Source organism: Notolabrus celidotus, chromosome 7, assembly GCF_009762535.1.
Source record: "Notolabrus celidotus isolate fNotCel1 chromosome 7, fNotCel1.pri, whole genome shotgun sequence".
Lineage (NCBI taxonomy): Eukaryota > Metazoa > Chordata > Actinopteri > Labriformes > Labridae > Notolabrus > Notolabrus celidotus.
In genome coordinates this window covers 3,937,579-3,961,861 of record NC_048278.1, presented here as the reverse complement: position 1 = coordinate 3,961,861, position 24,283 = coordinate 3,937,579, and the positions used below count along the sequence as shown (strand labels likewise).

General features: G+C 41.5%; 4 protein-coding genes across 5 annotated transcripts in view; 1 reads left to right on the top strand and 3 right to left on the bottom strand.

Moving 5' to 3' along the window:
* Window positions 1-867: 867 nt before the first annotated feature.
* Window positions 868-9,476, bottom strand: nol11 (nucleolar protein 11). Its single transcript, XM_034688237.1, has 18 exons — window positions 9,262-9,476; window positions 8,983-9,096; window positions 8,091-8,147; window positions 7,809-7,957; window positions 7,533-7,590; window positions 7,276-7,417; window positions 6,945-7,151; window positions 4,864-4,940; window positions 4,403-4,526; window positions 4,157-4,248; window positions 3,641-3,706; window positions 3,379-3,563; window positions 3,137-3,262; window positions 2,382-2,618; window positions 2,103-2,181; window positions 1,901-1,993; window positions 1,529-1,636; window positions 868-1,404 (listed from the first exon to the last, which is right to left on the bottom strand). The coding sequence occupies exons 1-18, from the start codon at window positions 9,406-9,408 to the stop codon at window positions 1,288-1,290; spliced, it is 2,178 nt and encodes a 725-aa protein (XP_034544128.1). The 5' UTR covers window positions 9,409-9,476; the 3' UTR covers window positions 868-1,287.
* Window positions 9,477-11,214: 1,738 nt separating this feature from the next.
* On the bottom strand, window positions 11,215-16,233 carry LOC117816305 (beta-2-glycoprotein 1-like). Its single transcript, XM_034688508.1, has 8 exons — window positions 16,147-16,233; window positions 15,651-15,827; window positions 14,364-14,460; window positions 14,203-14,279; window positions 12,229-12,417; window positions 11,906-12,085; window positions 11,492-11,689; window positions 11,215-11,382 (listed from the first exon to the last, which is right to left on the bottom strand). The coding sequence occupies exons 1-8, from the start codon at window positions 16,211-16,213 to the stop codon at window positions 11,318-11,320; spliced, it is 1,050 nt and encodes a 349-aa protein (XP_034544399.1). The 5' UTR covers window positions 16,214-16,233; the 3' UTR covers window positions 11,215-11,317.
* Window positions 16,234-16,822: 589 nt separating this feature from the next.
* Window positions 16,823-24,160, bottom strand: LOC117816303 (beta-2-glycoprotein 1-like). Of its 2 annotated transcripts, none has more exons than XM_034688506.1 (10): window positions 24,027-24,160; window positions 21,374-21,445; window positions 20,782-20,888; window positions 20,369-20,551; window positions 20,134-20,230; window positions 19,984-20,060; window positions 19,408-19,593; window positions 19,135-19,314; window positions 18,860-19,057; window positions 16,823-17,079 (listed from the first exon to the last, which is right to left on the bottom strand). In XM_034688506.1, the coding sequence occupies exons 3-10, from the start codon at window positions 20,855-20,857 to the stop codon at window positions 16,943-16,945; spliced, it is 1,134 nt and encodes a 377-aa protein (XP_034544397.1). In that variant the 5' UTR covers window positions 20,858-20,888; window positions 21,374-21,445; window positions 24,027-24,160; the 3' UTR covers window positions 16,823-16,942. The 2 variants fall into 2 exon arrangements, with proteins under 2 accessions (XP_034544397.1, XP_034544396.1); XM_034688505.1 differs by lacking the exon at window positions 24,027-24,160 and adding an exon at window positions 22,206-22,315.
* prkcaa (protein kinase C, alpha, a) overlaps window positions 23,388-24,283 on the top strand; it is a 174,936-nt gene continuing 174,040 nt past the window's right edge. The window contains exon 1 of the mRNA XM_034688503.1: window positions 23,388-23,910. Coding sequence (XP_034544394.1) covers window positions 23,744-23,910 — 167 coding nt within the window. The 5' untranslated portion in view covers window positions 23,388-23,743. The remainder of the gene's footprint in view (window positions 23,911-24,283) is intronic.

Genomic DNA, 24,283 nt, shown 5'->3' with positions numbered 1-24,283 from the left:
AGACCACACAGTATGTATAAAGCGACTGATCTCTGTGCTACACTTGGTACACATAGCTGTCTTCTGAGGGTCAACTCTATTTCTAAGCTGAGGGGATTTTCCAAGATTTTTTGTTTTCAAGTCATTCCGTTGTAATAACATATAAACGATAGAACAGAGGAGCTCAATTCTTGTGGGTCTCAAAAACCACAAAAAAAATAAGAGTAGTTGGAGAGAGCGGGTTGTCACAAAGTACAGATACTGAGTCCATTCTGTCCAGATCCAATACAACTTATCATATTTCACTCTGAGGGAAAATGACATTTTTTCCATAATGTCAATCTCATACAAAATTTAACCATTTTCTTGTAATGGCTTTTTTACTAGTCGTCACTAGTATACCAAGTCATTTTTTGTCATTAATACTCCAATTTTCAAACCATATATCGCCCAAAGAAGGAGTTCGGTTTTAACACAAACTAAACTCCCCCTCTGACGATGTTAGCTTAAGCATAAATTTGCTACACCTCCATCACTCTGAATGCCCCACAAAATCTTGTCCTCTTAATCAATTACGCAAAAAATGACATTAAACTTTTTACTTAACTATAGCAGATTACATGATTAATCCATATACTATTGTATTTATTCTGTGAAGTTGTACGCTAGCAGTCTCTCTTATTAACACATCTACCACTTACCATTTCCCAAAACCCTCGTAGTAAAGTCCAGTTGTCTCATAATGTAATTTAGTTCAAATGTAATGTTCAGTTTTTGATTCTCAGAACGACTCAAACGAAAATAGAGATCTATTTAAAAAACAGTATTTAGAAACAAGTCGTTAAAGTCCTTTTTTGTTACAAATCAAGCCTCACTACAAACCAAATGTGGATCTAGGTTTTGGTAATAGTTGTGTATTTTTATTCAACTTAAAAAGCCTTACTGTAACATTACAAAATAACAGCTGACAGATTTACAAATATTTAGTTGTGGAATACAAAACAAGCAGTTCACTCTCACATTCGAGAGTTATTAATCCATAATAATGATAGACTCTTAATTCATCATGCAAAACATCTGAAAGCTCATATTTTCCTGTTTTAACAACTTTAAATTAAGGTTCAGGGACATCTGCAACTTTCAGTCCATCCTTTTGATAAACATAAACGCTGCTGAACCTGATAGCGTCTATGCCATCAATTTTCACACCATGTCGGACAAGCACACAATTTCAAACCCTTACAGGTGAAAAGTTGGAATTGGACCTATGCTCAATGTTTTGTTCAAAGTAAACAATTTGTACATATTTTAAAACAGCTCAATAACTTCGATGGAGTATTGTCCAACGTCCGTCTTCTTCCCCTTCATCTTATTGAGCTCCTCCAGGCTGCCCTCGATCTTTCCCAGCTCGAACACCAGTCTCACCTGAGGACACAAAAACAGCATCTGTTTAGGACCTCTTGTGACATTTTTTAACATGTTTACATATGTTTTATATTAAATGTTTTATTCCCAGAGGGTTTTTGTTTTGGCACAAAAGGGGAGTTACCTGAGACTTCACAAAGCGGTGGAGGTCCAGCAGTAAGCCTTTAGCCTCTGGAGTCATCACCAGCACTAAGAAATGTGCGTCCAACAGCAAACCAACCCAATCCATGATCTATAATGCAATGCACAAGAAAACAGATGCATCATTAATATCAAAGCATGGCATTAATGTTTAGAGGTAAAGAGAATAATAACGTGATCACTTTTAAAGGGAGTCTCTGCAGAGCCTCCCTCTCTGGACGCGATACCTGCCTGCAAAATGTTTTATTTCCACCTGCAGAGCTGTCACCTGATGTTCCCCTAAGCTGCAGACAGTTAGCAAACTCATATATCAACAGAGGCTGCCCTAATGATCCAGTTAGACACTGATACAGACCTGAGACTGATTTGGAGATCTCAAGCCGTGCATCTGTGGAGAAGCATCCTGGGAGTATTTCACGTAAAGATACGACAGGTACTGGAGGAACAGCTGAAGGAGGAGGAGATAAACACAGTAAACATGGTTTCTCTTCAGCTTTAAGCATGTTAAATGTGAGTGTGGTGCTTTAAGAAGAGGGAAAGAGATTCAGATTACTCACAACAACATCCTGAGAGGAAAGATCTTTTAGGTGTGGAAGAAGGAAAGTGTCGCTGTACGCCGTCATTAGGACCTCGTTTCTAAGCAGCTTGAGTTAAGATGTCATATTTATACAGATGTTTGAAATCAAAATGCTGTTTGTTTACAAAAAAGGACAATTTCCTGATCAACCAGACATGAAAACAAAGCAATAAAGTAAGTTACAAGCTGCAGCCTCAAAACAAAAGCCTTGAAGTAACAGAAAAGGTGAGTGTGTGCCAGTGTGAGCACGGGAGGATACAGCAGGACGGCTTTGTGTAGTCCCACAGGACAGATCTGTTCTGCTGGGGTTGACTTCTCCTTGTCTTCTTCTTTGGTGCCTCCTCCACCGACGGGGTCTGTGCGCTCCTCATCACAGGACGTAGGGCTGAACCCGTTCTGCAGACCCGTCGGGCCACGCTGCCCGGCCGTCAGGGTTTCCATGAAGGAGACGCTGTCGGGCTCCAGGCTCAGCTTCTCTGCATCCACGTCTGGCAGACTGCAGGACAGACGGAGCAGATGCATGACTTTATTACACAGCTGTGTGAAGTACCTGATTCTGATTGGTCATTACACAGCAACAGTCTGTTATTTCACAACAGCAGACTGCAGGAGACGGTAAAGATACAGAAACTGTGAGCTATGACGCATTCAGGGACTGATGATCAGAAAAGAAAATGTCGCACTGGTGGCACAGAGAAAGTCCAGCAGGTGCAGCGTTGTTTCACGCAGTCCTGTTTACTTTGCTTTACATCACCATTAGTGGAAACGTCTAGCTTGATGAGAGCTATAACGGGTAATTTAGCTACTTTGAAGAGGAGTCGTCTGATTCCTTGGATGCATCTCAAACTTTGAGTGTTGCAGACGATTTTAAACAGCAAAAATATCAGTTTTAAATCAACCTTTGGTTCAAAATGATTGCTTTTCTGATTCTAGTAACTAACCATGTGATCTTCTGTAATATGCTCAGTAAACCCCATACTTGAGTTATTTCCTCCCTGTGTCATCGTGTCTCACCTGATGAAAGCTTTGAGGCAGGCGCAGGTGATTGCTTCTGGGATATCGGGGAAGAACTGCATGCAGAGCTGACACAGGAAGTAGTCTTTCTTCTCCAGGGCCAGGAGCACAAGACCAGGACACACACTGAAAAAGGTGAAGAAGTCATATTACACGATTAATGATTATTATATAATTAAACATCTATATACATACATACATACATACATATATATATATATTTGCTGCCGGGCTGCACTGACCTGTGGCAGAGGGAGCGAGTGTGCACCAGCTGAGCCAGGGTGCTCGGGGTGTAAAAAGCTGGATCAGTCAGGCTCCGGGACACGAGGGACGATGCCAGCTGACCCACTGAGGGCTGCAGCTCCAGGACGTCTGATCTGGAGATGAGCCCGTCCACCTCTCTCTGCACCTCTTCTGCTGCAGCCGTCTGCATGAGGACAATTTCACTTTAACACGATGTCCGTAATATGAAAAGGACTTTTCTCATGAGAGTTAAAGTTTTACCTTGATGAGCTCCAGAACTTGGTCGGTGGTTGAACTGGGAGTTGATTGAGTTTTTCGGGTCGTTCTCTGTTTGGATGAAGAGAGAAACATCTTTAGACGATGACATCGACGGGAGAGAGACTGTGATCAGGTGCAAAGAGATTCAGAAACACACAGACGGTGCAGAGCTGCTCTGATTTATATAAATCTATGCTCCATCATTGAGCTTTTGTGGAGCATTAAAGAATGTTCTTTCCATACTTTGGCGTGACTTGTTTGACCCGACAGACTTCTACACATAAAAACAAAAGTGTAATAAGGAGGCTTTTCAAAGTAAAACCTGGAAATAAAAATGTAAAACACAGAAGCTGTCTTCTTCTGAATCCTCCTGGCACTTGAAGCAGCAGTTCAACACATTTCAGGCAGCTACAGCAGCGGTCATAAGTAACATGCGTTTGCTGTTTATAGAAAACACTGCAGGCCAGATTGAGGAGGATTTGTGCAGCATCTTTAAAGTCAACACATTACAGGACGCACCGTTTTCCTGGTTTCTGCTGCTCTAGAGGGCTGAGCCTTGTCCCCGTGCAGGAGGTTGTTCCACGACGGTACAGAAGCTGCAGCTCTGGATTCTGAAACAGCAAGAAGAACTATTATGAGCAGATGACACACTTTTAATTCTCTGTTCTTCTACTGTGAGTCATTTCTCTTTGATTACATTGAAGCATGTCATCACTGTAAGTATTTTTATGATTCTAGCAGGACTTAAGATTTGTTCCCTCTCACCTTCACTCTTAGTCTGCCTCAGTTTCCCAAGCGCCGAGGCCAGGGAAGATTTGGGACACTCGTATGGATTAACAGAGAGAGTCTTTCCATGAGGGATGAATAACTTGTTGGAAAAACTCCAAATCTAGATCAGAGAAAAGAAGACAACAAAGTAACGTGAGTTAATTTCAGTTACAGAAACCACAGTTAGAATATGAATGCATCAGTTTGGATTGTAAACTGCAGTAAAGTTGTGAGGAGGGACGACGGGCCCTGTCACAGTGGAGAGCAGCAACATGCTCTACCAAAGTCATACAGTCCTCCATCAGCACCCAGCAGCTGGGAGGACAGGGAACCTTGGCCTCTTATTAAAGAGAGGAGCTAAGCAGGGCTGGAGGAGAAGGGGCCTCATGCAACTCTTTTAACCCTCAACATCATGAATGCATCACCACTCTCTGCTCCTGAATGTTAATAAGTCCTACCTGTCCGTAGATTTTACCCGCCATCTCTTTTCCGGCCTGAAGCGTCTGGAAGTTTGTGTTCCAGATGCAGAGAAAGTCTGAAGAAAAAAAGACAGAAATAATGAGATGAACTCGTACTAAGCTTTTCTTTCATGCTCTATTCTTTCATGTGTGTGATGATTGTTCAAACAAAAACAATCTCTTGTAAATATCGAACACACACACAGTGATATCAGACAGAGAGAGAGAGGCAGGTGAGGGAGGAGAAAACCACTGTGTCACATTTCTAGAGTGCACGTTTCGTACTGTACGACAGCTCTGAATTTGTTCCTGCAGAATTCTACGGTGGCCCTGAAGGACAATAGTAATAAACATTTCAGAAGTGCACAATACGGGGCGCTGGTGGCCTAGCGGTCTAAGCGGCCCACATACAGAGGCTACAGTCCTCGTCGCAGGGGTCTCTGGTTCAATTCCTGGCTGGTCGACCATTTCCTGCATGTCTCCCCCCGCTCTCTACTCCCCACATTTCCTGTCTCTCTTCAGCTGTCCTATCAAATAAAGGCAAAAAGGCCAAAATTATAAGGAAAAAAAAAAGTGCAAAATACATTTCTATATGCATGTCCCTTGTTGAAGTGTTGCACTATCAACTCAAGCTCCTCTTCCATCCTGGTAAACACTTGAATTGAGGAATATTATTACTATTATAATATTACGCTATTGAGGAATCCACTGTAAACAGGAAATGATAAATGACTGATGCCGGACAGACTTGGGTTTAGCCAATCACAAACAAGTTCCATGGTCCTTCCCTTTCCGGTTTTGTGAAATGTATTTGTGTTTTGTGAAATGTATTGGTGTTATGTGAAATACATTTTTGTTCTGTGAAATGTTTTTGGGTTTTGTGAAATTTATATTGCACTTTTTAAATATGGATTACTATTGGCCTTCAGGGCCACCGTAGACTTCAGCACGTAAACAAAATCATATCAGCAAATCATCCAAGTTTTGATGTCCTAGACCAGAGGATCAAAGTGAAGAAAGTGTGATTCCTACATCTTCTTTCAGGCTCAGGTCCGTAGGAGAGGAGTGTGAGGCTCACTGTCCAACGTGCACAAATATTTAATGGCAACGTTTCAGTCCGAGACGTTCATCAGGCAGAACGGTTCTGTGCAGAGTGCAGTGTTTTTGTATTTCTAGATCAGTGGCTTCAAACTTTTCAGTCCTTTTTCAACCTTCAAAATATCCGCGTCAGAGACTCGTGACCTCCACAGTCCCAGAGGTGATTCAATGATGCTCACAGCCGCAGTTTGAATTTAAAAAAAAAAAAGGTTGAGCAGAATAAATAAATATTTGTCTTCATCTGTGCAATTCATTCTGGTTTAAAGTGTAAGAATCTTTATTTAGCCAGCCTACCTATGTGCACATGATGTTACCTGTTCTCCTGTAATTCAACCTGCTGCTACGATGCTTTCAACAACGTGTCGTAATCCCTCACAGGTCATAGGGCAAAGAAAGAAGAAATTACTGCCTTCCTATCTTGCCTCATTTTAACTCACTTTAAATGCAAATTTTATTTTTTTTCTTAACATATTTCTAATTTCCTTTTCTTTTCTGTTTCATTATATTTGTCATTTTAATAGTGTTCTTTTATGCTTGTCTGAATATTTCCAATGCTTTTAATGTTTAAATGTAAAGCACATTGAGTTCAGCCCTCATGTATGAAATGTGCTATATAAATAAAGTTGCCTTGCCTCAGCCCAGAGGATCCATATCGCCGGAAGTGTTCAGTTGTCACACTTCAGGAAGGTTAATGGCAGCGTGCACCTTCAAAATGTTGCCTTCATGTTCATTTGGCGTGTGTCAAATGCAACCTTAGTTCATCACATTCTCAATTTGCATTAGCCCTCAATAACAGACAGAATACATATATTTAAATTCCACAACAAGCGAGACGATCACTGCAGTCGCTGGAATCATTGCGAACCAACCTCAGGTCATATTGTAAATATTGAAATCTGTCAGATATCTGCACAGATCCTGACACGCTGATGTCTGAGCACTTTGTTTCCTGATTTGAAGCCTTCTTATTGAACTGTATTTACCGTTACCAGCTCCAGCAGACGGATGTGGAACCCCTACGACAGCTATGTGGACTTCATCCAGAACCAGGGCGGATGCTGCTTCCAGCAGGCCCTCACCCACGGGGAGCACCAGCAGCAGGCTGCGGGGCAGCGGGAGAGCCTGGCCCGCCTCCTCGGCTCCCAGACCTCGCAGAGAGACCACACTCTGGTACACTCGGCCATTCGGGTCTGAGTGGCAGGAAAACGACAGATCATTAAAGTGATTATAGACATAAAAAAACACCTTGTTTTAAAGCAGCCCCCTTGTGGCCAAACACAGACACTACAGATGTTTACAGGAAAGAAGGCTTACAGAGGTAAAGCAGGCAGAGGTGTTTGTCTCTGTAGGATGCGGAGAAGCTGAGCGGGGACAGACCGGGCTCCTCTCTCTCCAGCCGGTACCTCTGCAGGGTGTTAGGATTCAGTCTCTGCAGGTACAGGAAGTTACACCCTTTCTGTGGAAAGACCGAGAGACATTCAAGAGGATTAGAGCTTTAATGAAAACACTCAAAAAAAGGAGGAGCTCAGGAACACAGTAAGAGGAAACGCTGGTTATCAAAGTAATGTTACCTGTTCGGTTGTGAAGATGACAAACTGCTGCGACTCAGCCACGATGTAAGTGCTCCACCTAAAGACAAAACACACCAGCACATGATGAGAGACAGCAGAGGCCTGTACTACGAAGCTGCGATGTTAGAAGAGTAGGAAGAAGTCAAACACAAAGTCCAGACTGAAATCAACTCAGCTGCTAAATCAGGAAGAACGTGCAGAAAGACATTTCATCTCAGCAACAATCTGGACAGTATTAAACAGCATCAGTGCAAAGAAAGAGCGAGGGATGATTACCGGATCGTCTCCTCCTGAGGAAGGACTTCCTCGATGTGCTGCTGTGGAGCGGAGAGCAGAGAGTCCAGGAGTCTTACAGCTCCTCTTTGAAACAAGACCACAGGCTCCCCTCCAGGTGCAGAGTGGACCCTCCAGACTTCTGAGGACACCTGCAGAAAGGATGAGCAGGAGGGAGAGAAAAAGGAGGCAGGGATGAGTGTGTGATGACTTTTTCTGTAGGTTGTCTTTCAGAGGGAAGAATTCCCTGAATCAGAGGAGCTGAGCAGCAACGTTCACACTTACAGTAGCTTTGAAGGTCTTATCCAACAGTATGTCTTCTTCCTTCCAAATTCTGATCACCTTAAAAACAAAACATAGAGGTGTTGGGTTGGGTATGGCAACATTAACCTGATGAAGGAGATTCCTCTTGTGCTGTTTTTGATCAAGCTTTATTACAGATGGGTTCACTGAAGGATTCATTGAATCAAAATGTAGAAGGAGACAAGCTCTCAAGACAAAGAGGATTCATAACGCCTGAAACGCTCGACTTAAAACAAGAAGACAGATTTCAAAGCCATGCCAGAGATGGACCGGTGTTCCAGTTTAAAGAGTGACCCTGTTAACTGGAGACTCTCAGCCAGATGCATCCCTCACAAACATCTTTAGACGATCATTAAATATCTGATGAGGATATTTGGAGAATAAAAACTAAACTAGGATGCATTCCTGAGGACTCCTTCTGTGTTTCAACAGCTGTTGTAAACTCCACAAACACTGACAGGTTCAGCTGAAGGTCTCCAGTTTACAGGGTCACTCTTCAGACTGGAACACTGGGAGCTGACAGAGACGCATTAACACCATCAGGCTCAGAGAAGACCAATGTTCAGGAGTGGATCCAGGTGTGTTATTGTGGGCGGAGGGGGGACTAAAAACACTGAGGGGACTCGACCACTCAGAGACGTTTAGCAGTATAGGCCTAGATCGTAGGCATTTCTTGTGGGGAGATTAACTACCCAGGAACTACATTTAGACCCTGGTTCCTGCTGTAGGAATGTGCAAAGTTCCTCAAAAGTTCCTGCGGTTGAAAAGCACCTTTTGTATGCATTTAGAGCTGATGGCAGCAAAGCAGGCTCCAAAACCCCTTCCATAAAGAAATGTGACAACAAACAGGATGAAGGAAAGACTGGAGACCTACCTTGCTGTCTGACACTGCCACATACTCTTTGGTCTGTGAGTTGTAGACTGTTGGACAGGTCAGAGTCTGTCCCTGTTTCACTGCCCAGCTGCTCAGAGGCTTCTGGTCCGAAACCTGTCAGAAACACGAACACATGAATAAATAGAAGAACCAACAGAGTCTCCGTTGTCTCGTCTCCCTGCTTGTTTGTATCACTGATGCTACGAAGATGCCAGCACGAGTCACACAGGTCAGCTGGCCCAGGTTAGCAGCTCTGCTCACACACACATTAAACCTTACCTTATACAAGGTCACACATCTGGTCGAGTCTGTGACGACGACATGGTCACTGTCTCTCTCCTCTTCCACTCCTTGAATTCCTGAATGTGACTGATTTAAAGCTGGAACGAGTCCGCACAACGTGTAGCCCTCATACAGCGCCGCCATGCTGGACGAGAAGAAAGTCTCACTCGTTGGATCTCGCGAGAAAACACGAGAGTTCGTCAACGTGCACAGAACCACAGAAGCAGCGAGAGCGCGCGCTGTGGGCAGATTCTGCAGAACTAAAGGAAAATCTGCTCCTAAGTTAAACACAATATGACTGCTCGTGGTAAGAAATCATGTCATATATTTCCAGAGTATTTTACAGGATTTGAGGCGCATTTTCCACAAAATCTATTAACAGCTCTCAATGTTGGTTCTTTTAGGATTTAAGCTCTTTCTGTAGTAGAGTATCTACATTCAATGAAGACCATGTTCTGTTGTTTTGCTTTATTAAAAGGTTGGTTTATATGGTGCTTATTCTTTAAAAAAAAAAATTAACTTTTTTTTTCACTTTTCTTTATTTTTTTACTTTATTATTTGTATTTCTTCTTCTTTTTTTGTTTTTACATTTATCTATTTCATTATTATTAGTAGAATAGTAATAATTAATATCGTTATGTCATTTTTATTTTTTATTTAAAGGCCCTGTGAGGAGTTTTGAACTGGCTGAGAAACAGACTGAAAATGATACTGATGCCTCTTTATGACCTTCAATAGCAAACAAGACCATCAGCAGCAACACTGGCACCTTCTCTGTTGTCATTTTTAATGCCTGAAACCACCCTGGGGGGGTAGGTGTCAGAACACATGATGGACATCTTGCTTCAGAAACGGCCTTTATTTGACTGTTTTCATGGAAAATAATCACATTGCCTTATAAAGTTGACTGTTGAACACAACAGGATGAGGCTTTTGTTGAAAACACTACTTTTGCATGTAAAGAAAAAGAGATAAGAGGTATCACTTTGTCCACAAGAGGGGCGCCAAAATCGATACAAAACAAAAGTTCCTCACAGCAGCTTTAAATTGACATCACTATCATATTTGTATCGATTATTTATTTATTTTATTTCATTTTTCAGTTTTAGTTGATATATTTTTATTTCTTCCTGTTTTTGTTTTTTTTATATCAATCATTTTAGTTTTTATTAATTTCATTGATTTATTTAATTTATATTCTTCCTTTCATTGTTGTGTGCATTATTCTTATTATCTTCTTTGCAAGTATTATTCTAATAAATAATTATTATTATGTTTTTTATCTATTACTTCTTTATTTTATATTTGTATTAGATTTTTTTATTATATACTTTTGGGCTTTTTTGCCTTTATTGACGGGACAGCCGTGGAGACACAGGAAACGTGGGGTGTGCAGAACGGGGGAAGACATAGTAGAGGGTCGACCGGCCGGGAGTCGAGCCGACGACCTCTGCAACGAGGACTATAGCCTCTATACGTGGGACGCTCAGACTTAGACCACTAGGCCACCAGCGCCCCATATTATTTATTTTAAATTATTTAAATTAAATTTAATTAAATTTAATTAAATTTAATTTAATTTAATTTATTCTTAATATAAATTTACTTATTGATTTATTTTATTTCCAGGTCATTTGTCATACATGTCTGGGAATTGTATACCCTCTATATACACACATGGTATTTTTCAATGCATGTATAATCTGTATACGCACTCCTTATTCATTTTATCAAGGAATGCGTTTTATTTTATTTTATTTATTTATTTATTTATTTATTTATTTATTTATTTATTTATTTTTATTTTTATTCATCCCTCAAAATTACTCAAGGATCTAATTTGACAGCCACAACATGAAATCGTCGTCCTCTGTGTGCAGCAGCGTCACTCTGAAAAGCAAGTCTGGAGGGTTGAATTTACACAATATCATATTAAAAGAAACCGACAGCTTCAGTGAGATCATATTGTTTAATTTCAGGGGGTTGAAAATCGCATCACATTTTACATATTGTAGTATTTCAATAACCTCCAGAGAGGAGATCTTCTGCCGGTTCAGCACTGTCTAATCTCAGACGGAAGTGAAGTTGAACGCATGCTGTAATCGATTTGTCTTGGCTCTGGAAGAAAAATAAAAACATAAACATGTATGCAGAAAAAAGACACCTGCAGCGTCTGTAATTTCACAATTTAAACACAATGTAACAAACTAAATTTGATTTCTCTTACCCTCAAAGCAGTCTGGGATTTTTAGTTTTCCATCAATGCACTGGGTCGGCACTGCATAACCACACTTCCCAATCTTGTCCATGCAGAAGACTGAAATAATTTCTCTATGCAAGATTCTCTTTGGACTCAAGCTTTTGATCCAGATTCTCTGTCCCTTGTGTATGATCCTGGCTCTCTGTATGTCAACACTGCAGGGAGCTGGAAGTCACAACAAGAAGAAACATAACATGACTCAGGGTGGAAGCATTTTGTTCCACATTTAATATGATCTGATCATTTGAGGAGTAGTATTGGTCCAACGTAGCAGTTCAGAGAATTCAGAGGCTTACAGGTCGATCCAAACTGGGATCTCCAAAGCCAGAATCAGATATATTTTAGACTCATGGCCTTCACCTCATGAGATTGTAGCTCTACCTTTGCACGATGGTTTTTCAGACCAGTTCCCGTTCTTCTGACAAACAATCTCCAGACTTCCATCGAGAACGTAGTCCCCATGACAGCCATAATTAACCTTTTCCATAAAGTCAAAGTCCCTCTGGTCATTGATGGACATGTAGCCTCTGTCTATGTTCTCAGGTGGAGGGCAGCTCACCACTGAAAGAGAGAAAGCTCATTTCTATTAATGATATGTTAGAAACGGACATATGGAACATGTAAAGTGACAGTTGTGACCATGAAAAGCATCAATAACTACTCTGTGTTAATAATAGAGTTCTCTGAATTTCACATTTTCGTACTTCGACACTCAGGTGTTTCGGTCCAGTCGCCGCTCGCGGTGCACTCGCCTCTTGCCTCACCAAAAAGAGCGAATGGAGGCCGGCACTTGTACAAAACTCCCACGCCAAACTCAGTGATGTTCCCTGTGATCTTCATGTCATAAATGATCATCCCGTTCTGTGGGATTGGAGCCAGACCGCAGGTAACAGCTACAAGAAGAGAGAGAGAGAGTTTACAGTTTATGTGTTGTTCCTTGTAAGACATGCACAGCAGGCTCTGGTGAATGCAGGAAAACTGTTCCTACAAAGAGGTGTAACACTGACATCCAAACTCCCATCTGCAGTAATCTGACTACAGTTTGTTTGTGTCTATAGACAGATACAAGTGCAGTTACCAATTCAAAGACTGCGTGAGGATAGCCAATCAGCATTCATAGGTTTCACAACTTCCTGGGATGCATCCGAAATGAACAACCTTACAAAACTATCATTGTAAAAGTTGCTTTCTTCTCCTCTCTAGAGTCCACCTGACTAAGTGTGTACAAATCTGCATGATGATGTAACTTCTGCAAACTTCAGACCTGTAATCACAAGAAGCTGTTTCTTTTAAAGGCTCTGGTGATCCATATCAATAAAACTTTCTGAATGTGATATTTATAGTCACATGTACATACTGTTATATACATACCAAATATTAGAACTGAACTTTAATCCCTTTTGGAAATATCATTTCAGTTTTTGAAAATGTTCTGACACTGGGTGTTAAGTTGGACGGTTTTACTTGGATATTTGTTGTGAAATAAATGTCTAACCAATAATAAATAATCCACGACAAGTCAACATAATGACTCCGCTCTGTCTGTGCTCCCGTGTGCCATCCCTGGCTGCACATCCACAAATGAAGATGGCATCTTGTTGTCATTATTTAATTTCCCAACTGTAAAACAGCTTTGTCTGGCCTTCTGCTCCTGGCATCACATGCTCCTGATACCCTGAACCTGGAGACTACGTAGTGATAAAAGTCATGAATAATATAAGTATTTTTTAACTCTGCACTGAGAGACCATTTGAAATGAATCATGTTCAGATGCTGGAGTTTTTTGTCCCTTGATTCAGAGTCAGATGAATAAATGTGTAGGCTTGGGACGCTCTCTCTGTGTCCCAATTCAGAGGTTGCAGCCTTCGAAGGCCGCATTTGAAGACCTGATGTGTCACTGCAGTGCATCAAATGCTTGCACAAATGTGTTCTACTTTTCCCGGCTTCCTTCGTGGCCCAACGTCCTATAATTCTTCAAATCAAACGAAATGGCAGCCGGGTAATGCACCATCAAATGGTTTCAATTAAATAGCGATCTGTACAAATATTATAAAAGACAAACAGATTAAAACATGAAACTATCATTGACATGTTGGTGATTGGCTGTATTAGCTGCTAGTTGTGCTAGGTAGCCAAATTAGCCAGCTATCTACCTATTATTAGACAACAAGTATGTGACGCCAGCGTACAGACAGTGTTGACGTAAACATAGAATCCTACGTAGACCGGTCTACTCAGGCTGGGTCCTTTGAAGGCTGCAGCACCTGGACTGGGACAAGGCTACTCTCTCTGTGTTGCTCCATGTTGTGTTGTGACTGTTGCCTATGTTTAATTTGATTGACATATGTCATCAGCTGCTACGCATTACGCCAGAGTGAAGCCTCTGTAGTTCTAGTATTTACAGTGAAACTGAGACTCACCGGAAACAGATGAATGGGTGCTACTCTGTGGGATGTAATGGACCAAGAAATAATGCAGTTCAAGTTGCTAATTGGCTGTACACATTGCCGCACATGTGGCTGGAAGTCACGTATAGCTAACGGCTGATGACAATGAAGCTTGTATTGTCATCCAACAACAGGCGGTGTGTTTTGTACAGTAGAGTAGAATATCTCCTCATGTATCATCCTTCCTGCTTTATTCTTCTGCTGTTATTGGAGGTCGTTGTAAACACATACCTGTGCATTGTGGTAACGGTGTGCTCCACGTTCCATTGGCCAGGCACACAGACGAGGTATCTCCAGTCAGAGTGTACCTGTGCAGAGCAGCCACAACAACCAGTCAAGTTCATGCTTACAGACTCTGACCTCACATCAGACTGAAGGTGTTGTTGCTTTACCCTTCATAACAGGTATAGTTGATTGTGCTCTGGTACACGTTGTCCTCATAGTACATGTCTCCATGAGACAGATCACCGGGATGTGGACAGCGTTTGGCTGTAAAGAGAGAAAACAACACACATGACCGTGACATGCTTTCTCTCCCAGCTGAAGGAAAATTCAACTGAATGATATAAATTATAATTTGTTTAGTATGCTAGGTAAATACTACTCCCCAAATCATCTTGAGAATCATGGGGCACCATTTGTAAAGTTGTGCACACTGAAAATAACAGCAACATGTCTCAACATTTAGCCTCAAAATGTCTTAAAAACAGCAACATTTAGAGCAATATTCATTTTGTTGTGACAAATATATTGAAGATAAAATCACAGTTAAAATCAAATCTAAATGTTAAACCTAAATGTTTAATGTTAAACCTAAATGATTAATGTTAAACCTAAATGTTTAATGTTAAACCTAAATGTTTAATGTTAAATCTAAATGTAAAATGTTAAATCTTCTTGTTAACTGTTAAATCTAAATATTAAATATTAAATCTAGTTGTTAAATGTTGCTCTACAATCCTAAATATTTAATTTATAATCAAATTCACACTGCCGCCCGGTGGAAGTACCAAAATAAATGCTTCACAAAGCGATACACAGCTAAATATTTAGGATCGCAGAGCAACATTTAACATTTTGATTTAACATTTAACGTTTAGATTCAAAATTTAACATTTAGATTTATCATTTAGATTCAACATTAAACATTAAGATTAAATACATTTAATTTAAAATTTTAATTTTAATCTATATTTAGCATTTTGATTTAATGTTGAACATGTATATTCATAAATCTAACATTTAGATATATATTTAACATTAAGATTTTATGTTGAATATTTGTATTTAATATTTCAATGTAAAATTGATCAATTAGAAGTTAGCATTTAGATTTGACAGTGATGTTATCTTAAATATATTGTCACACCAAAAATATCAAATTAGCAGATAAACAAATATCTGTCTAAGTGTGATCAAAAAAATCACTTAAAAAAATTCACATCACATTTTAAGACATTTCAGAATTAAATGTGGAGAGAAGTTGATGTTCATTTCAGTCTGCACAACTTTACAAATAGATAGTTACATTTTTTTTATCACATCCAAACTTTGTATTTGTATGAAATGTAAAATAAAGCAGTGATATCTGAATATTTAAACTAAGATTACAGCACCAGAGTTACACTATTAAAAGAGAACTGTGTCATGCAGCTGTCACTAGAATAATGAAGACCCACGTATGCACTTGTACTTGGTTTTGGTCCACTCTCCACTGGCAGCACAGACGATGGTCCGCGGGCCTGATATGGGGGTGTATCCGTGCTTACAGGACAGGGCTAACTCTGCTCCGGGGTTAAAGTACCTCTGGAGTCCTTCCATCTCGATGTTATCGGACAGCTGCGGCCTGAAACAGACTCCACAGACAAACAAATATAACGTCAGTCTGCAGACACTCCAGTCTGACTATCACATGTCAAACTAATACAGTTATTACCATTGAGATTTTCACTGTATAGTTATTATAATCACCTTATCAGTGTTAGTCATCTTATGACGAGGGATCAGTCAATGTTAACATTACAGTCAAAATCTGTATCTGTTGTTGGGACCACCAGGTTTTAACTTCCCTTGATTAGTCAGGGTAACTTCTCAAACCTTTAAAAAGACCCTGATTCTAAAGCCACACTGATTAACACATAAAGTCATGTAATAGCTTGTGAAAGCAGCACCTACCATTGTCTTGAGCTGCGGTGGAAACCACAAACAGAGCGAGCAGAGTCAAAGACAGCGTGCGCTCCATCCTCTGCAGAGATGTGCAGATGTTTCCCGATGCTTCCCTGTGTGTGTGTGGAGTAAAAACACAGAATGTCTGTCCCCTCTCTCTCTGCTGTTTGTGTTTCTCTCTAAGTCAACAGATAAGAGCAGCATGAAGTCACCGCTCACTGCTTTTTTGATTTTCTTTGCCTGCTATTTGCAATAAACGCAATCTTTGTGACTCTTTACTGGAAGTGAGGAGCTCCATCAGCGGACTTTAACTCATTGGAACAACATTCATTTGGCTCAGGTTTGCTGCTGATTGCATGTTTCTGAAGAGCAGTGCATGATAACAAAGGGAACCTTTAAAACACAAGACTAAAATGTCACAGCTGGTAAAGATGATCATGGTTATTTCATTAATTCTTGTTTGTGTTCTGAGTTTGTATTTTGTCAGGTTGGTGTTTGAGTTTGAGTTTGAGTGCTGCAGAGCACTCCTCAGCAGCAACACCCCTTTCTTTAGCTGAACATGTATGAGTATTAAGTAGTGCTGTTAATCAACGTGGGTCTTGGTCCCAGCAGTTGAGTATAAAGTATGAAGATTCCTTAAATTGTGTTATAAATGTGTGTAGAGACTGATTCAAACTTGTTTCCATTATTTGTGTGTCGATCAAAACAATAACTTTATTACTGAAGTGACAGACAAAGTGAAACATGTGACCGTCAATGAAAGATGCTTATCATAGAGTCATCATTAATGTTGTTTTCTGTAAAGTTATACGGCTGTAGCAGCTCTTGCAGGTGTCGCAGGTGTTGCAGGTGTTGCAGGGCTTGCTGGGGGTGAAGTAGCACACATCTGGATTTCTGATGGAAGGCTTTTAGCCCTCAAGGTGTAGTCCATCTTTCCTGGCTCTGAAAGAAAAACGGAAACCCAAATTACATTTTGACAGCACATTATTTCCCTACTCAGACCAAACTTCTGCATGCTTCTCAGCAACAGTATATAAATGTTATGTTATCTGTGTAATTCCATTTTTAGTTGATTTAGGAGCAGTTTAGGCCAGGGGGTCCCAAACTTTTTTGTCTGTGACAACAAAAATAACAGGGCTAGAGACTGCAGACTCCAAAACTTTGCATATTTTATTTGTAATTTAAAAAAAGGCTAGAAGCAGCAGAATGTCATCAGGGGTCGTGTAGCACAAAATTATAACAATATTTATTTATATTCATTCTTTCAGTCATTTTAAATCATTAGTTTTAAACTTTTTAATCTCTGACTGTTCCTGTTTTAACTGAATTTGAGTGAACATTATGTTTTAATGGTTTTAACATTACTTTTTAATTGTTGTCTGTTTTTTAATTGATCATCACACTTTTAAGGTTTTATCCAAGCGGCAAACTCCGGTCTCAAACGATGAAGCCAATGCGGAAGTGATATAAACTGCAATACATCGAAAATCCGCTTGAGGCTGGCTGCAGAAACACCGGAAACCACATAGACATGAATGGGAAAAAGGCGATCTTTGCAGCATTAATTAACATGTTTACAGCCTGGTTCAAAAAACGGCTTGGCCCTACAACGCTAATCTCTCTAATGGTACACACTGTACGGGAGTGAATTTTTTTCTAACGTGACGGTTAAGAAGATATTAAGATTATGAGTTTTGCCCAAATAAGGACATGACTGACGTGACTCCCGGTCGGGAACACACAGCCATTGGCTAAGAGACTCACACTACGTCACACTCTGCCTAGTTGAGTTCCGCATTACCAATATGGCTGCTGCCGTCGATTTGCTTCAAAACAGCTCTCAGGAACAGATGGGTGACGTCACGGATACTACGTCCATATTTTATACAGTCTATGGTTTTATCTCTTATTTGCTTGTCATGCATTTTAATGTTTCTTTTATTTGCTTGATGTCATTGTCAATGAGGGCTTTGCTCTCAATGATTTTCGAGTTTGGAGGGCCTCTACCAACCCCACAACAGTGTCTGGCGACCCCCCAGTTTGGGAGCCACTGGTTTAGACTCAAGTGCTTTTGTACAAGGCGCCCCATATACATTGAAAGATCAATTCTTAGACCCAGCAAGATTTGGTGCATGTTAATCCCCCCCTCTCTCTCCCCACATGTCCTGTCTCTGTCAAGCTATCCTTTCAAACTAATGGCAAAAAGCCCCAAAAATATTCCTAAAATATTAATAATGACTGATAAAAGTAATTCTTCCATCTTCGGAGAAATGGCAGTCTTCAGACTCTACCTACATTTATGTGGTTTGAATAAGATTTATCCAAGCGGCAACCTCTGGTCTTATAAGTATGAAGCTGATGCAGAAGTGTTATAAACTACAGTTCCTCAAGTGTCCACTAGAGGCTGGCTGCAGAAACACCGGAAACCACATACACACCCATTCAAAGAGACAATCTTTACAGCAGAAATAAACATGTTTACAGCCTGGTTCAAAAAACAGTTACGGTCTGAATCGATCATTTCTCTATCAGCACACACTGTACAGGGGGGATTTATTATAACTCTTTATTTTTGGAGATATTAAACAGACGAGTTTTGCATAATTAAGGGGACACACTGTAGCTGTTAGCGAGGAGGCTAAAGGCCCGCCTCAACTCCACCTCTTTGCCTCATACTGGATCGACTGAAGTCTATGGTTTCATCATGCTGTTGGCAACTCACCCTCAAAGCACTCTGGGATGGGCAGTGTCCCATCGTTACAGGTGGTGGCCACAGGGTAGCCGCACCTGTCAGCTTTGTTCATACAGTAGAGCGCCACATGTTCTCCGTGGAGGACTCTGTTAGGCTTCAGGTCAGCGATCCACAGCTTCTTGGAGTTGTAGAAGATACGACCTCTTTTGATGCCGACCGTGCAGGGAGCTGGAGGGACAACACGGTCGTTAATGTCTGTTTTCAACACTCAGATTGAACCTGAGGGTAGATTTCCACAGACTCACCTCTGCACACCGGCTTGGCAGACCAGTTTCCGGTGTTCTGGCACTGAATCTCAGCGTCACCATCCAGGACATAGTGCTCATTGCAGCCGTATTTCAGCTTCTCTTTGTAGCCGTGAGGTCTGATCACAGCAAAGGTAATGAAACCGTTTGGTATGCCTGTGGGGGCGGAGCAGCTCACGTCTGGGATTGAAATAGAAACAGGTTAAAAACTGTCAGGAGGTCAGACCAACTTTAATAATCACAGTCTACATTCAGTGATTTTTTTAAGGTGACCTCTGCACACGGGAGGCTCGGTCACACTCCCGTCAGCCATGCAGGATCCCCTCTCGTGACTCGGGGCCTTGGGTGGGTTACACTCGTAGGTCCAGCCCTGCCCGTACATGGTTTTGGTTCCGGTGACCGTCTTATCATGGAAAATCCGACCCTCTCTGGGAGGCTGGGGCAGCGGACAGTTCACGGCTGGAAGAAGAGAAAAGATAACATTAGGAAAACTGACATTAGTGGTCATTTACTCTGGGTATGCTCTTGAAAAAATATCAGAGCAGCTCAGTCGACCAAATTTAAATATCGTCTGCTTCACGGCAAAAAAGAAAAGGCAATCCTCTCGTCTCTTATCTCATTGCCCGTGTGCTTCACCTGGGAATGACTTCATTCTTATTGGATGATTGTCAGTTGTCATAAATGTTGCAAGCAGAGAGAAACAAGGGAAGTCAGAACACTTCTGATACAGAGAGTTGAGAGATGTATTTTATGGAAACAGATATTCTAAACTTGAAAAACTCTGCATTCAGATTAAACCGCCTCCTTCTATTCATATGTTTTAGAACCACCTCCATCTTCCGTCAGTACCTTTGCAGAGAGGCGGTGGGTTGCTCCAGGTCCCATCATGTAAACAACTGCTCGCGTTGACTCCTATCATGACGTACCTGTCCAACAAACACTCATGTTATTCTGAAGTTCATCACTGTGAACACATCTTTAATGATCTGAGACGTTTACCCGTCATCACACGAGAAGTTGAGCACAGTCTTAAACGGAGCTTCTGTCCTCCCCATGGCTAACGGCTGCAGAGGGCCGGGGATCGGGCACATCTTAGCTGCAGGAAATGAGATAGGACAAGACTGGATCTACACTTGCTGAAGGTTTTGTGATGCAAAGACAGCCGGCAGAAAGAGGAAGCTGTTTTATTTTGTGCAAGAGGAGGAAGAAAAGAAGAACATTGAGGTCAACTCACGGGAGCATGCCAGGTCAGACATCAGAGTCCACTCTCCTGTGGGGGTGCAGGTCATCCTGCGTGGGGTCGTTGTTGACGGCAGGTATCCCTGTTCACATGTGAGGGTCACCTCCTCTCCGACCTCGTACACTCGTTTTAAAATCAGCTCATCGATGCCGTCAGCGACAGAAGGGCGGGGGCACACTGGAGGAGCATTAGGAATATTACACATAGTAAAATAATGACACACACATTTGGGAGTTAAAGTTAGGAACAACAATCATGTTGAAAAGGTGCAACAAATGCAAACACACAAAGTGACAAACTGCCTCCATCACATGAACAAGAATGATGTACACACAATAAATAAATAAAAGTTGATTTTGTGCAGAAATATGAAAATAATCTGCAGAAACAGTTCAGCTTCATTTTACCTTTCTTTGATGACACAGCGGTGAACAACACGAGCTGGATAAGGAGCAGCAGAGCAAACGTCGGAGCCATCTTCATGAAGGTGAAGAGCTCTCACTGCACCTTGTGTCTAGATGGAGACGGGGACAAAACAAGGGCTGCTGGGTTAACTGGCCTCACTGATGGTCTGAGCCAATCAGAAGCCAGCAAAAACTCCTATTGATTGTGCACAAAGGTCTGAGCTCCTGCATGTTTACTCAGAACAGGCTGAAACTTTGACTTAGTAGAAGATGTGAAGACAAACACTCAAAGTTTCATACAATAAGTGGTCGTCAATTTAACTCCACAGAAGTGGGACTCAGTGACGAGCAGATCTATGACCACGGGAACTATGGAACTCCAAACTGGGTCAAACGATTTGCTCTGTGTTATATGGTAACTCCATGAAGGGCAGATCAATAAGCAGAGAGGAGTCAGAGTTTGAATGAAATGTACACATGATGCTGGCAGCTCTCTCTATCCTCTGTTCTTGTTTCTTTTAACTGATTGCTCTTTGAAACAAAAAGGGCCCGACGTCACGTGATTTCAGGGAACAGTAGATCTGGTTTATCTTACCTGATTTCATTTGCAAATATTTGTCTCTGGTCAGTGAACCTGAAGGAGCTGGCAGAGCGTCTGTGAACCGAGCTGTGATAGAGAGAGAAGACATGTGAAAGTGCAGCAGAGGATCTTTAAAGCTGCTGTGAGGAACTTTTAGCTTGTATCGATTATGGCGCCCCCTTGTGGACTAAGTGATACCTATTATCTCTTGTCCTGTACATGCAAAATAATTGTCTTCAGACAATAACCTCATCCTGTTGTCTTTTAACAATTAGACTTATCTTACAATGTGATTATATGCCATGAAAACAGCCAAAAAAGGGTGTTTCTAAAGCGAGATGTCAATCATCTGTTCTGACACCTACCCCCTCAGAGCAGTTTTAGACATTAAAATGACAACAGAGAAAGTATCAGTGTTGTTGTAGATGGTCTTGTTTGCTTTTGAGGGTCATAAAGAGGTATCAGTATCAGTTTCAGTCTGTTTCTCAGCCAGTTAAAAACTCCTCATAGTGCCTTTAAGGACAATTTAAAAACACACTCAAGGCTTTAAATGGATAAAACACGAAAAGCTTTAAGGGGAGTTTAATTAAACAAACTATCACATAGTGAAGTGAGCTTTTGAAATGCTTGTTAAGGAGAACCAGATATAAAATGTTAATAGTTAATCTTAACAACAGCCTCAGAGCCGGTTGTTCTCTGACATTAATTCAGAAACACAAAATAAGATGGGTCACATTCTACAGAAGGCGACAATGGCCCCTGAAAAAAGACATTTTTCTGACTTTATCCTAAGAATTCAGACTTTTTCTCAGAAGTCTGACTTTTCCTCAGAGTTCACACTTTTCACCTATCTTGATTTTTGTCTCCGAATTCCCACTTCTTTTCCGACTGTTTTTCACAGAAGTCTGAGATAGAAGTCAGACTTCTGAGAAAGAAATTCAGATCTCTGAATTTTCAGTCATAACTTTCCTGCCACATTTCCTCCACAACAGGTAAAAGTGTGTAATTCGCCTTTATTCCACACGGTGACGCCCCCCTTCCAATTTTCTGACGCTGTTGTGGGGCTTCCTCTCTCTCTCTTTCTCTCACTCTCCCTCCCTTCCTCCCACCCTCCCTCTCTCTCTCTCTCTCTCTCTCTCTCTCTCTCTCTCTCTCTCTCTCTCTCTCTCTCTGTCTCTCTCTCTGTGACATCAGCAGGAGTGGAAAGGAGGAAGCGAAGCAGCGTCAAGCTGCAGGAAGACACACAGACCATCAACCGGAAGTTGGTTTCAGGCATTAAATCTTAAAAGCAGCTCGATAGAAGAGATTGTAGAACTTTTAAATAGAGAAAGAAGACACTGAAGCCCACTCTTTATGACTGACATAATGCGTCCCTGTGCTGCCACCTGTTGGGTGGTAATGTAATGCATTTGAGGCACATTTTTTCTGCACCCCAAAAAGCTCTTGTTTTGAAAAGGGATCAATACACCATAATAACTACAAAGAAGAGTCAGTGGAGCAAGAATCCTGTGCCTCAGGTCAGAAACATGAAACTAAACATTAACTTTACACACTTAGATCATCTTTTTTATACAAGTTTTAATTCAGATTACACATTATGTGACTAAGGATATTGTATTTATCGTGCTGTTTTTAAAAAAGAAGATATATTTCATGGCTCATTGCGGTGGTCCCTGGTGTGAGTGTCAACCATGACCCTTTGCTGCATGTCTTCCCCCTCTCTGTACTCCCCACATTTCCTGTTTCTCTATATCAGAAATGAGCTATCCAGACTACACTGGTCTTTTGAACCAGGCTGTAAACATGTTTATTTCTGCTGTAAAGATCGTCTATTTGAATTGGTGTGTATGTGGTTTCCTGTACTTCCGGAGCCAGCCTCAAGCGGATCCTCGATGAACTGCAGTTTTTAGCACTTCCGCATTTGACTCATATTTTTAGACCAGAGGTCATTGCTTGGTTACAAGACACATTAAAAAAAATATTCTACAACTGTATTTAAATTTATTCTACAACAGACAAATGTGTGAAATTCAGTAGCAGGGTACTGGATGAAAAGCCTCTTTAAGAATTTTCACCTTTCTGTCAAAGCGTCTTTTATTTTTGAAGGTGAAACCGGATGTAGCGTGTTTAACAGGCGCTGCCTTGACTGCGCGCTGAGCTGTCAGCGGAGCAGCCCAGTGTCAGCAGGCAGGGAAGCCCTCACACACACACACACACACACACACACATTCACAAACACAAACTCACACACACACTCTCACTCACAGTGAGCCCAGTGTCTGTGCTGAAGCTCTGCTGGCTCCACGCTGAGGGCTGCGCCTCGACACACGGACTGAAATCACTTCCTGACATCCAGCTGAAGCGCTGCTCTGGTTTTAGGGGGACATGGCTGATCTGGGTTCTAACGAGTCCTCCACCGGGGACGTGGCGAACCGGTTTGCCCGTAAAGGTGCTCTGAGGCAAAAAAACGTCCACGAGGTGAAGAACCACAAATTCATAGCTCGCTTCTTCAGGCAGCCGACTTTCTGCAGCCACTGCACCGACTTCATCTGGTGAGTCCAGCTTCTCCTTCTCTTCCTCCTCTTCCTCCTGCTGCCTGTTGCATGTTCCCTGCTCTCTGCACGATGATGTAACTTTCCTCTAACTTTAAAACCTTCAGTCTGCTCACCTCAGAGCGGCTGTGTGACATGTGAAGTGAGACTACATGGCAGTCCTCAGTGTTTGTCCTGGTCCATGTTACTCAGGGAGTCCCAGTCTGAGGAGTTCTCCCCAGCAGTCCCGTATGGGTGGAGTTCTGCTGCTGTTTATTCACTTAGTGAGCAGAGGAGCTAATGACTGTGTGCAGGGAGAGTGAGGCAGACTCAGCTCACAGTGAGGGTTTCATATGAGAGAGACTTTCATTCTCATGTGTTGACCCTGAAGGAT

What these genes read in the sequence shown, in the direction of transcription:
- nol11 (XM_034688237.1), bottom strand. Translation starts at nt 9,408, where the DNA reads ATGGCGGCGCTGTATGAGGGCTACACGTTGTGCGGACTCGTTCCAGCT. An exon ending in GATGTGTGACCTTGTATAAG is followed by an intron (nt 9,097 to 9,261) that starts GTAAGGTTTAAT and finishes TGTTTCTGACAG; the next exon opens with GTTTCGGACCAGAAGCCTCT. An exon ending in TCATCTTCACAACCGAACAG is followed by an intron (nt 7,418 to 7,532) that starts GTAACATTACTT and finishes GTCTTTCCACAG; the next exon opens with AAAGGGTGTAACTTCCTGTA.
- LOC117816305 (XM_034688508.1), bottom strand. Translation starts at nt 16,213, where the DNA reads ATGGAGCGCACGCTGTCTTTGACTCTGCTCGCTCTGTTTGTGGTTTCC. An exon ending in CACCGCAGCTCAAGACAATG is followed by an intron (nt 15,828 to 16,146) that starts GTAGGTGCTGCT and finishes TTGTCTGTGGAG; the next exon opens with TCTGTTTCAGGCCGCAGCTG. An exon ending in TGAAAAACCATCGTGCAAAG is followed by an intron (nt 11,690 to 11,905) that starts GTAGAGCTACAA and finishes TGTGACTTCCAG; the next exon opens with CTCCCTGCAGTGTTGACATA.
- LOC117816303 (XM_034688506.1), bottom strand. Translation starts at nt 20,857, where the DNA reads ATGAAGATGGCTCCGACGTTTGCTCTGCTGCTCCTTATCCAGCTCGTG. An exon ending in TGCCAAGCCGGTGTGCAGAG is followed by an intron (nt 19,058 to 19,134) that starts GTGAGTCTGTGG and finishes TTGTCCCTCCAG; the next exon opens with CTCCCTGCACGGTCGGCATC. An exon ending in CATCCCAGAGTGCTTTGAGG is followed by an intron (nt 17,080 to 18,859) that starts GTGAGTTGCCAA and finishes TTTTTCTTTCAG; the next exon opens with AGCCAGGAAAGATGGACTAC.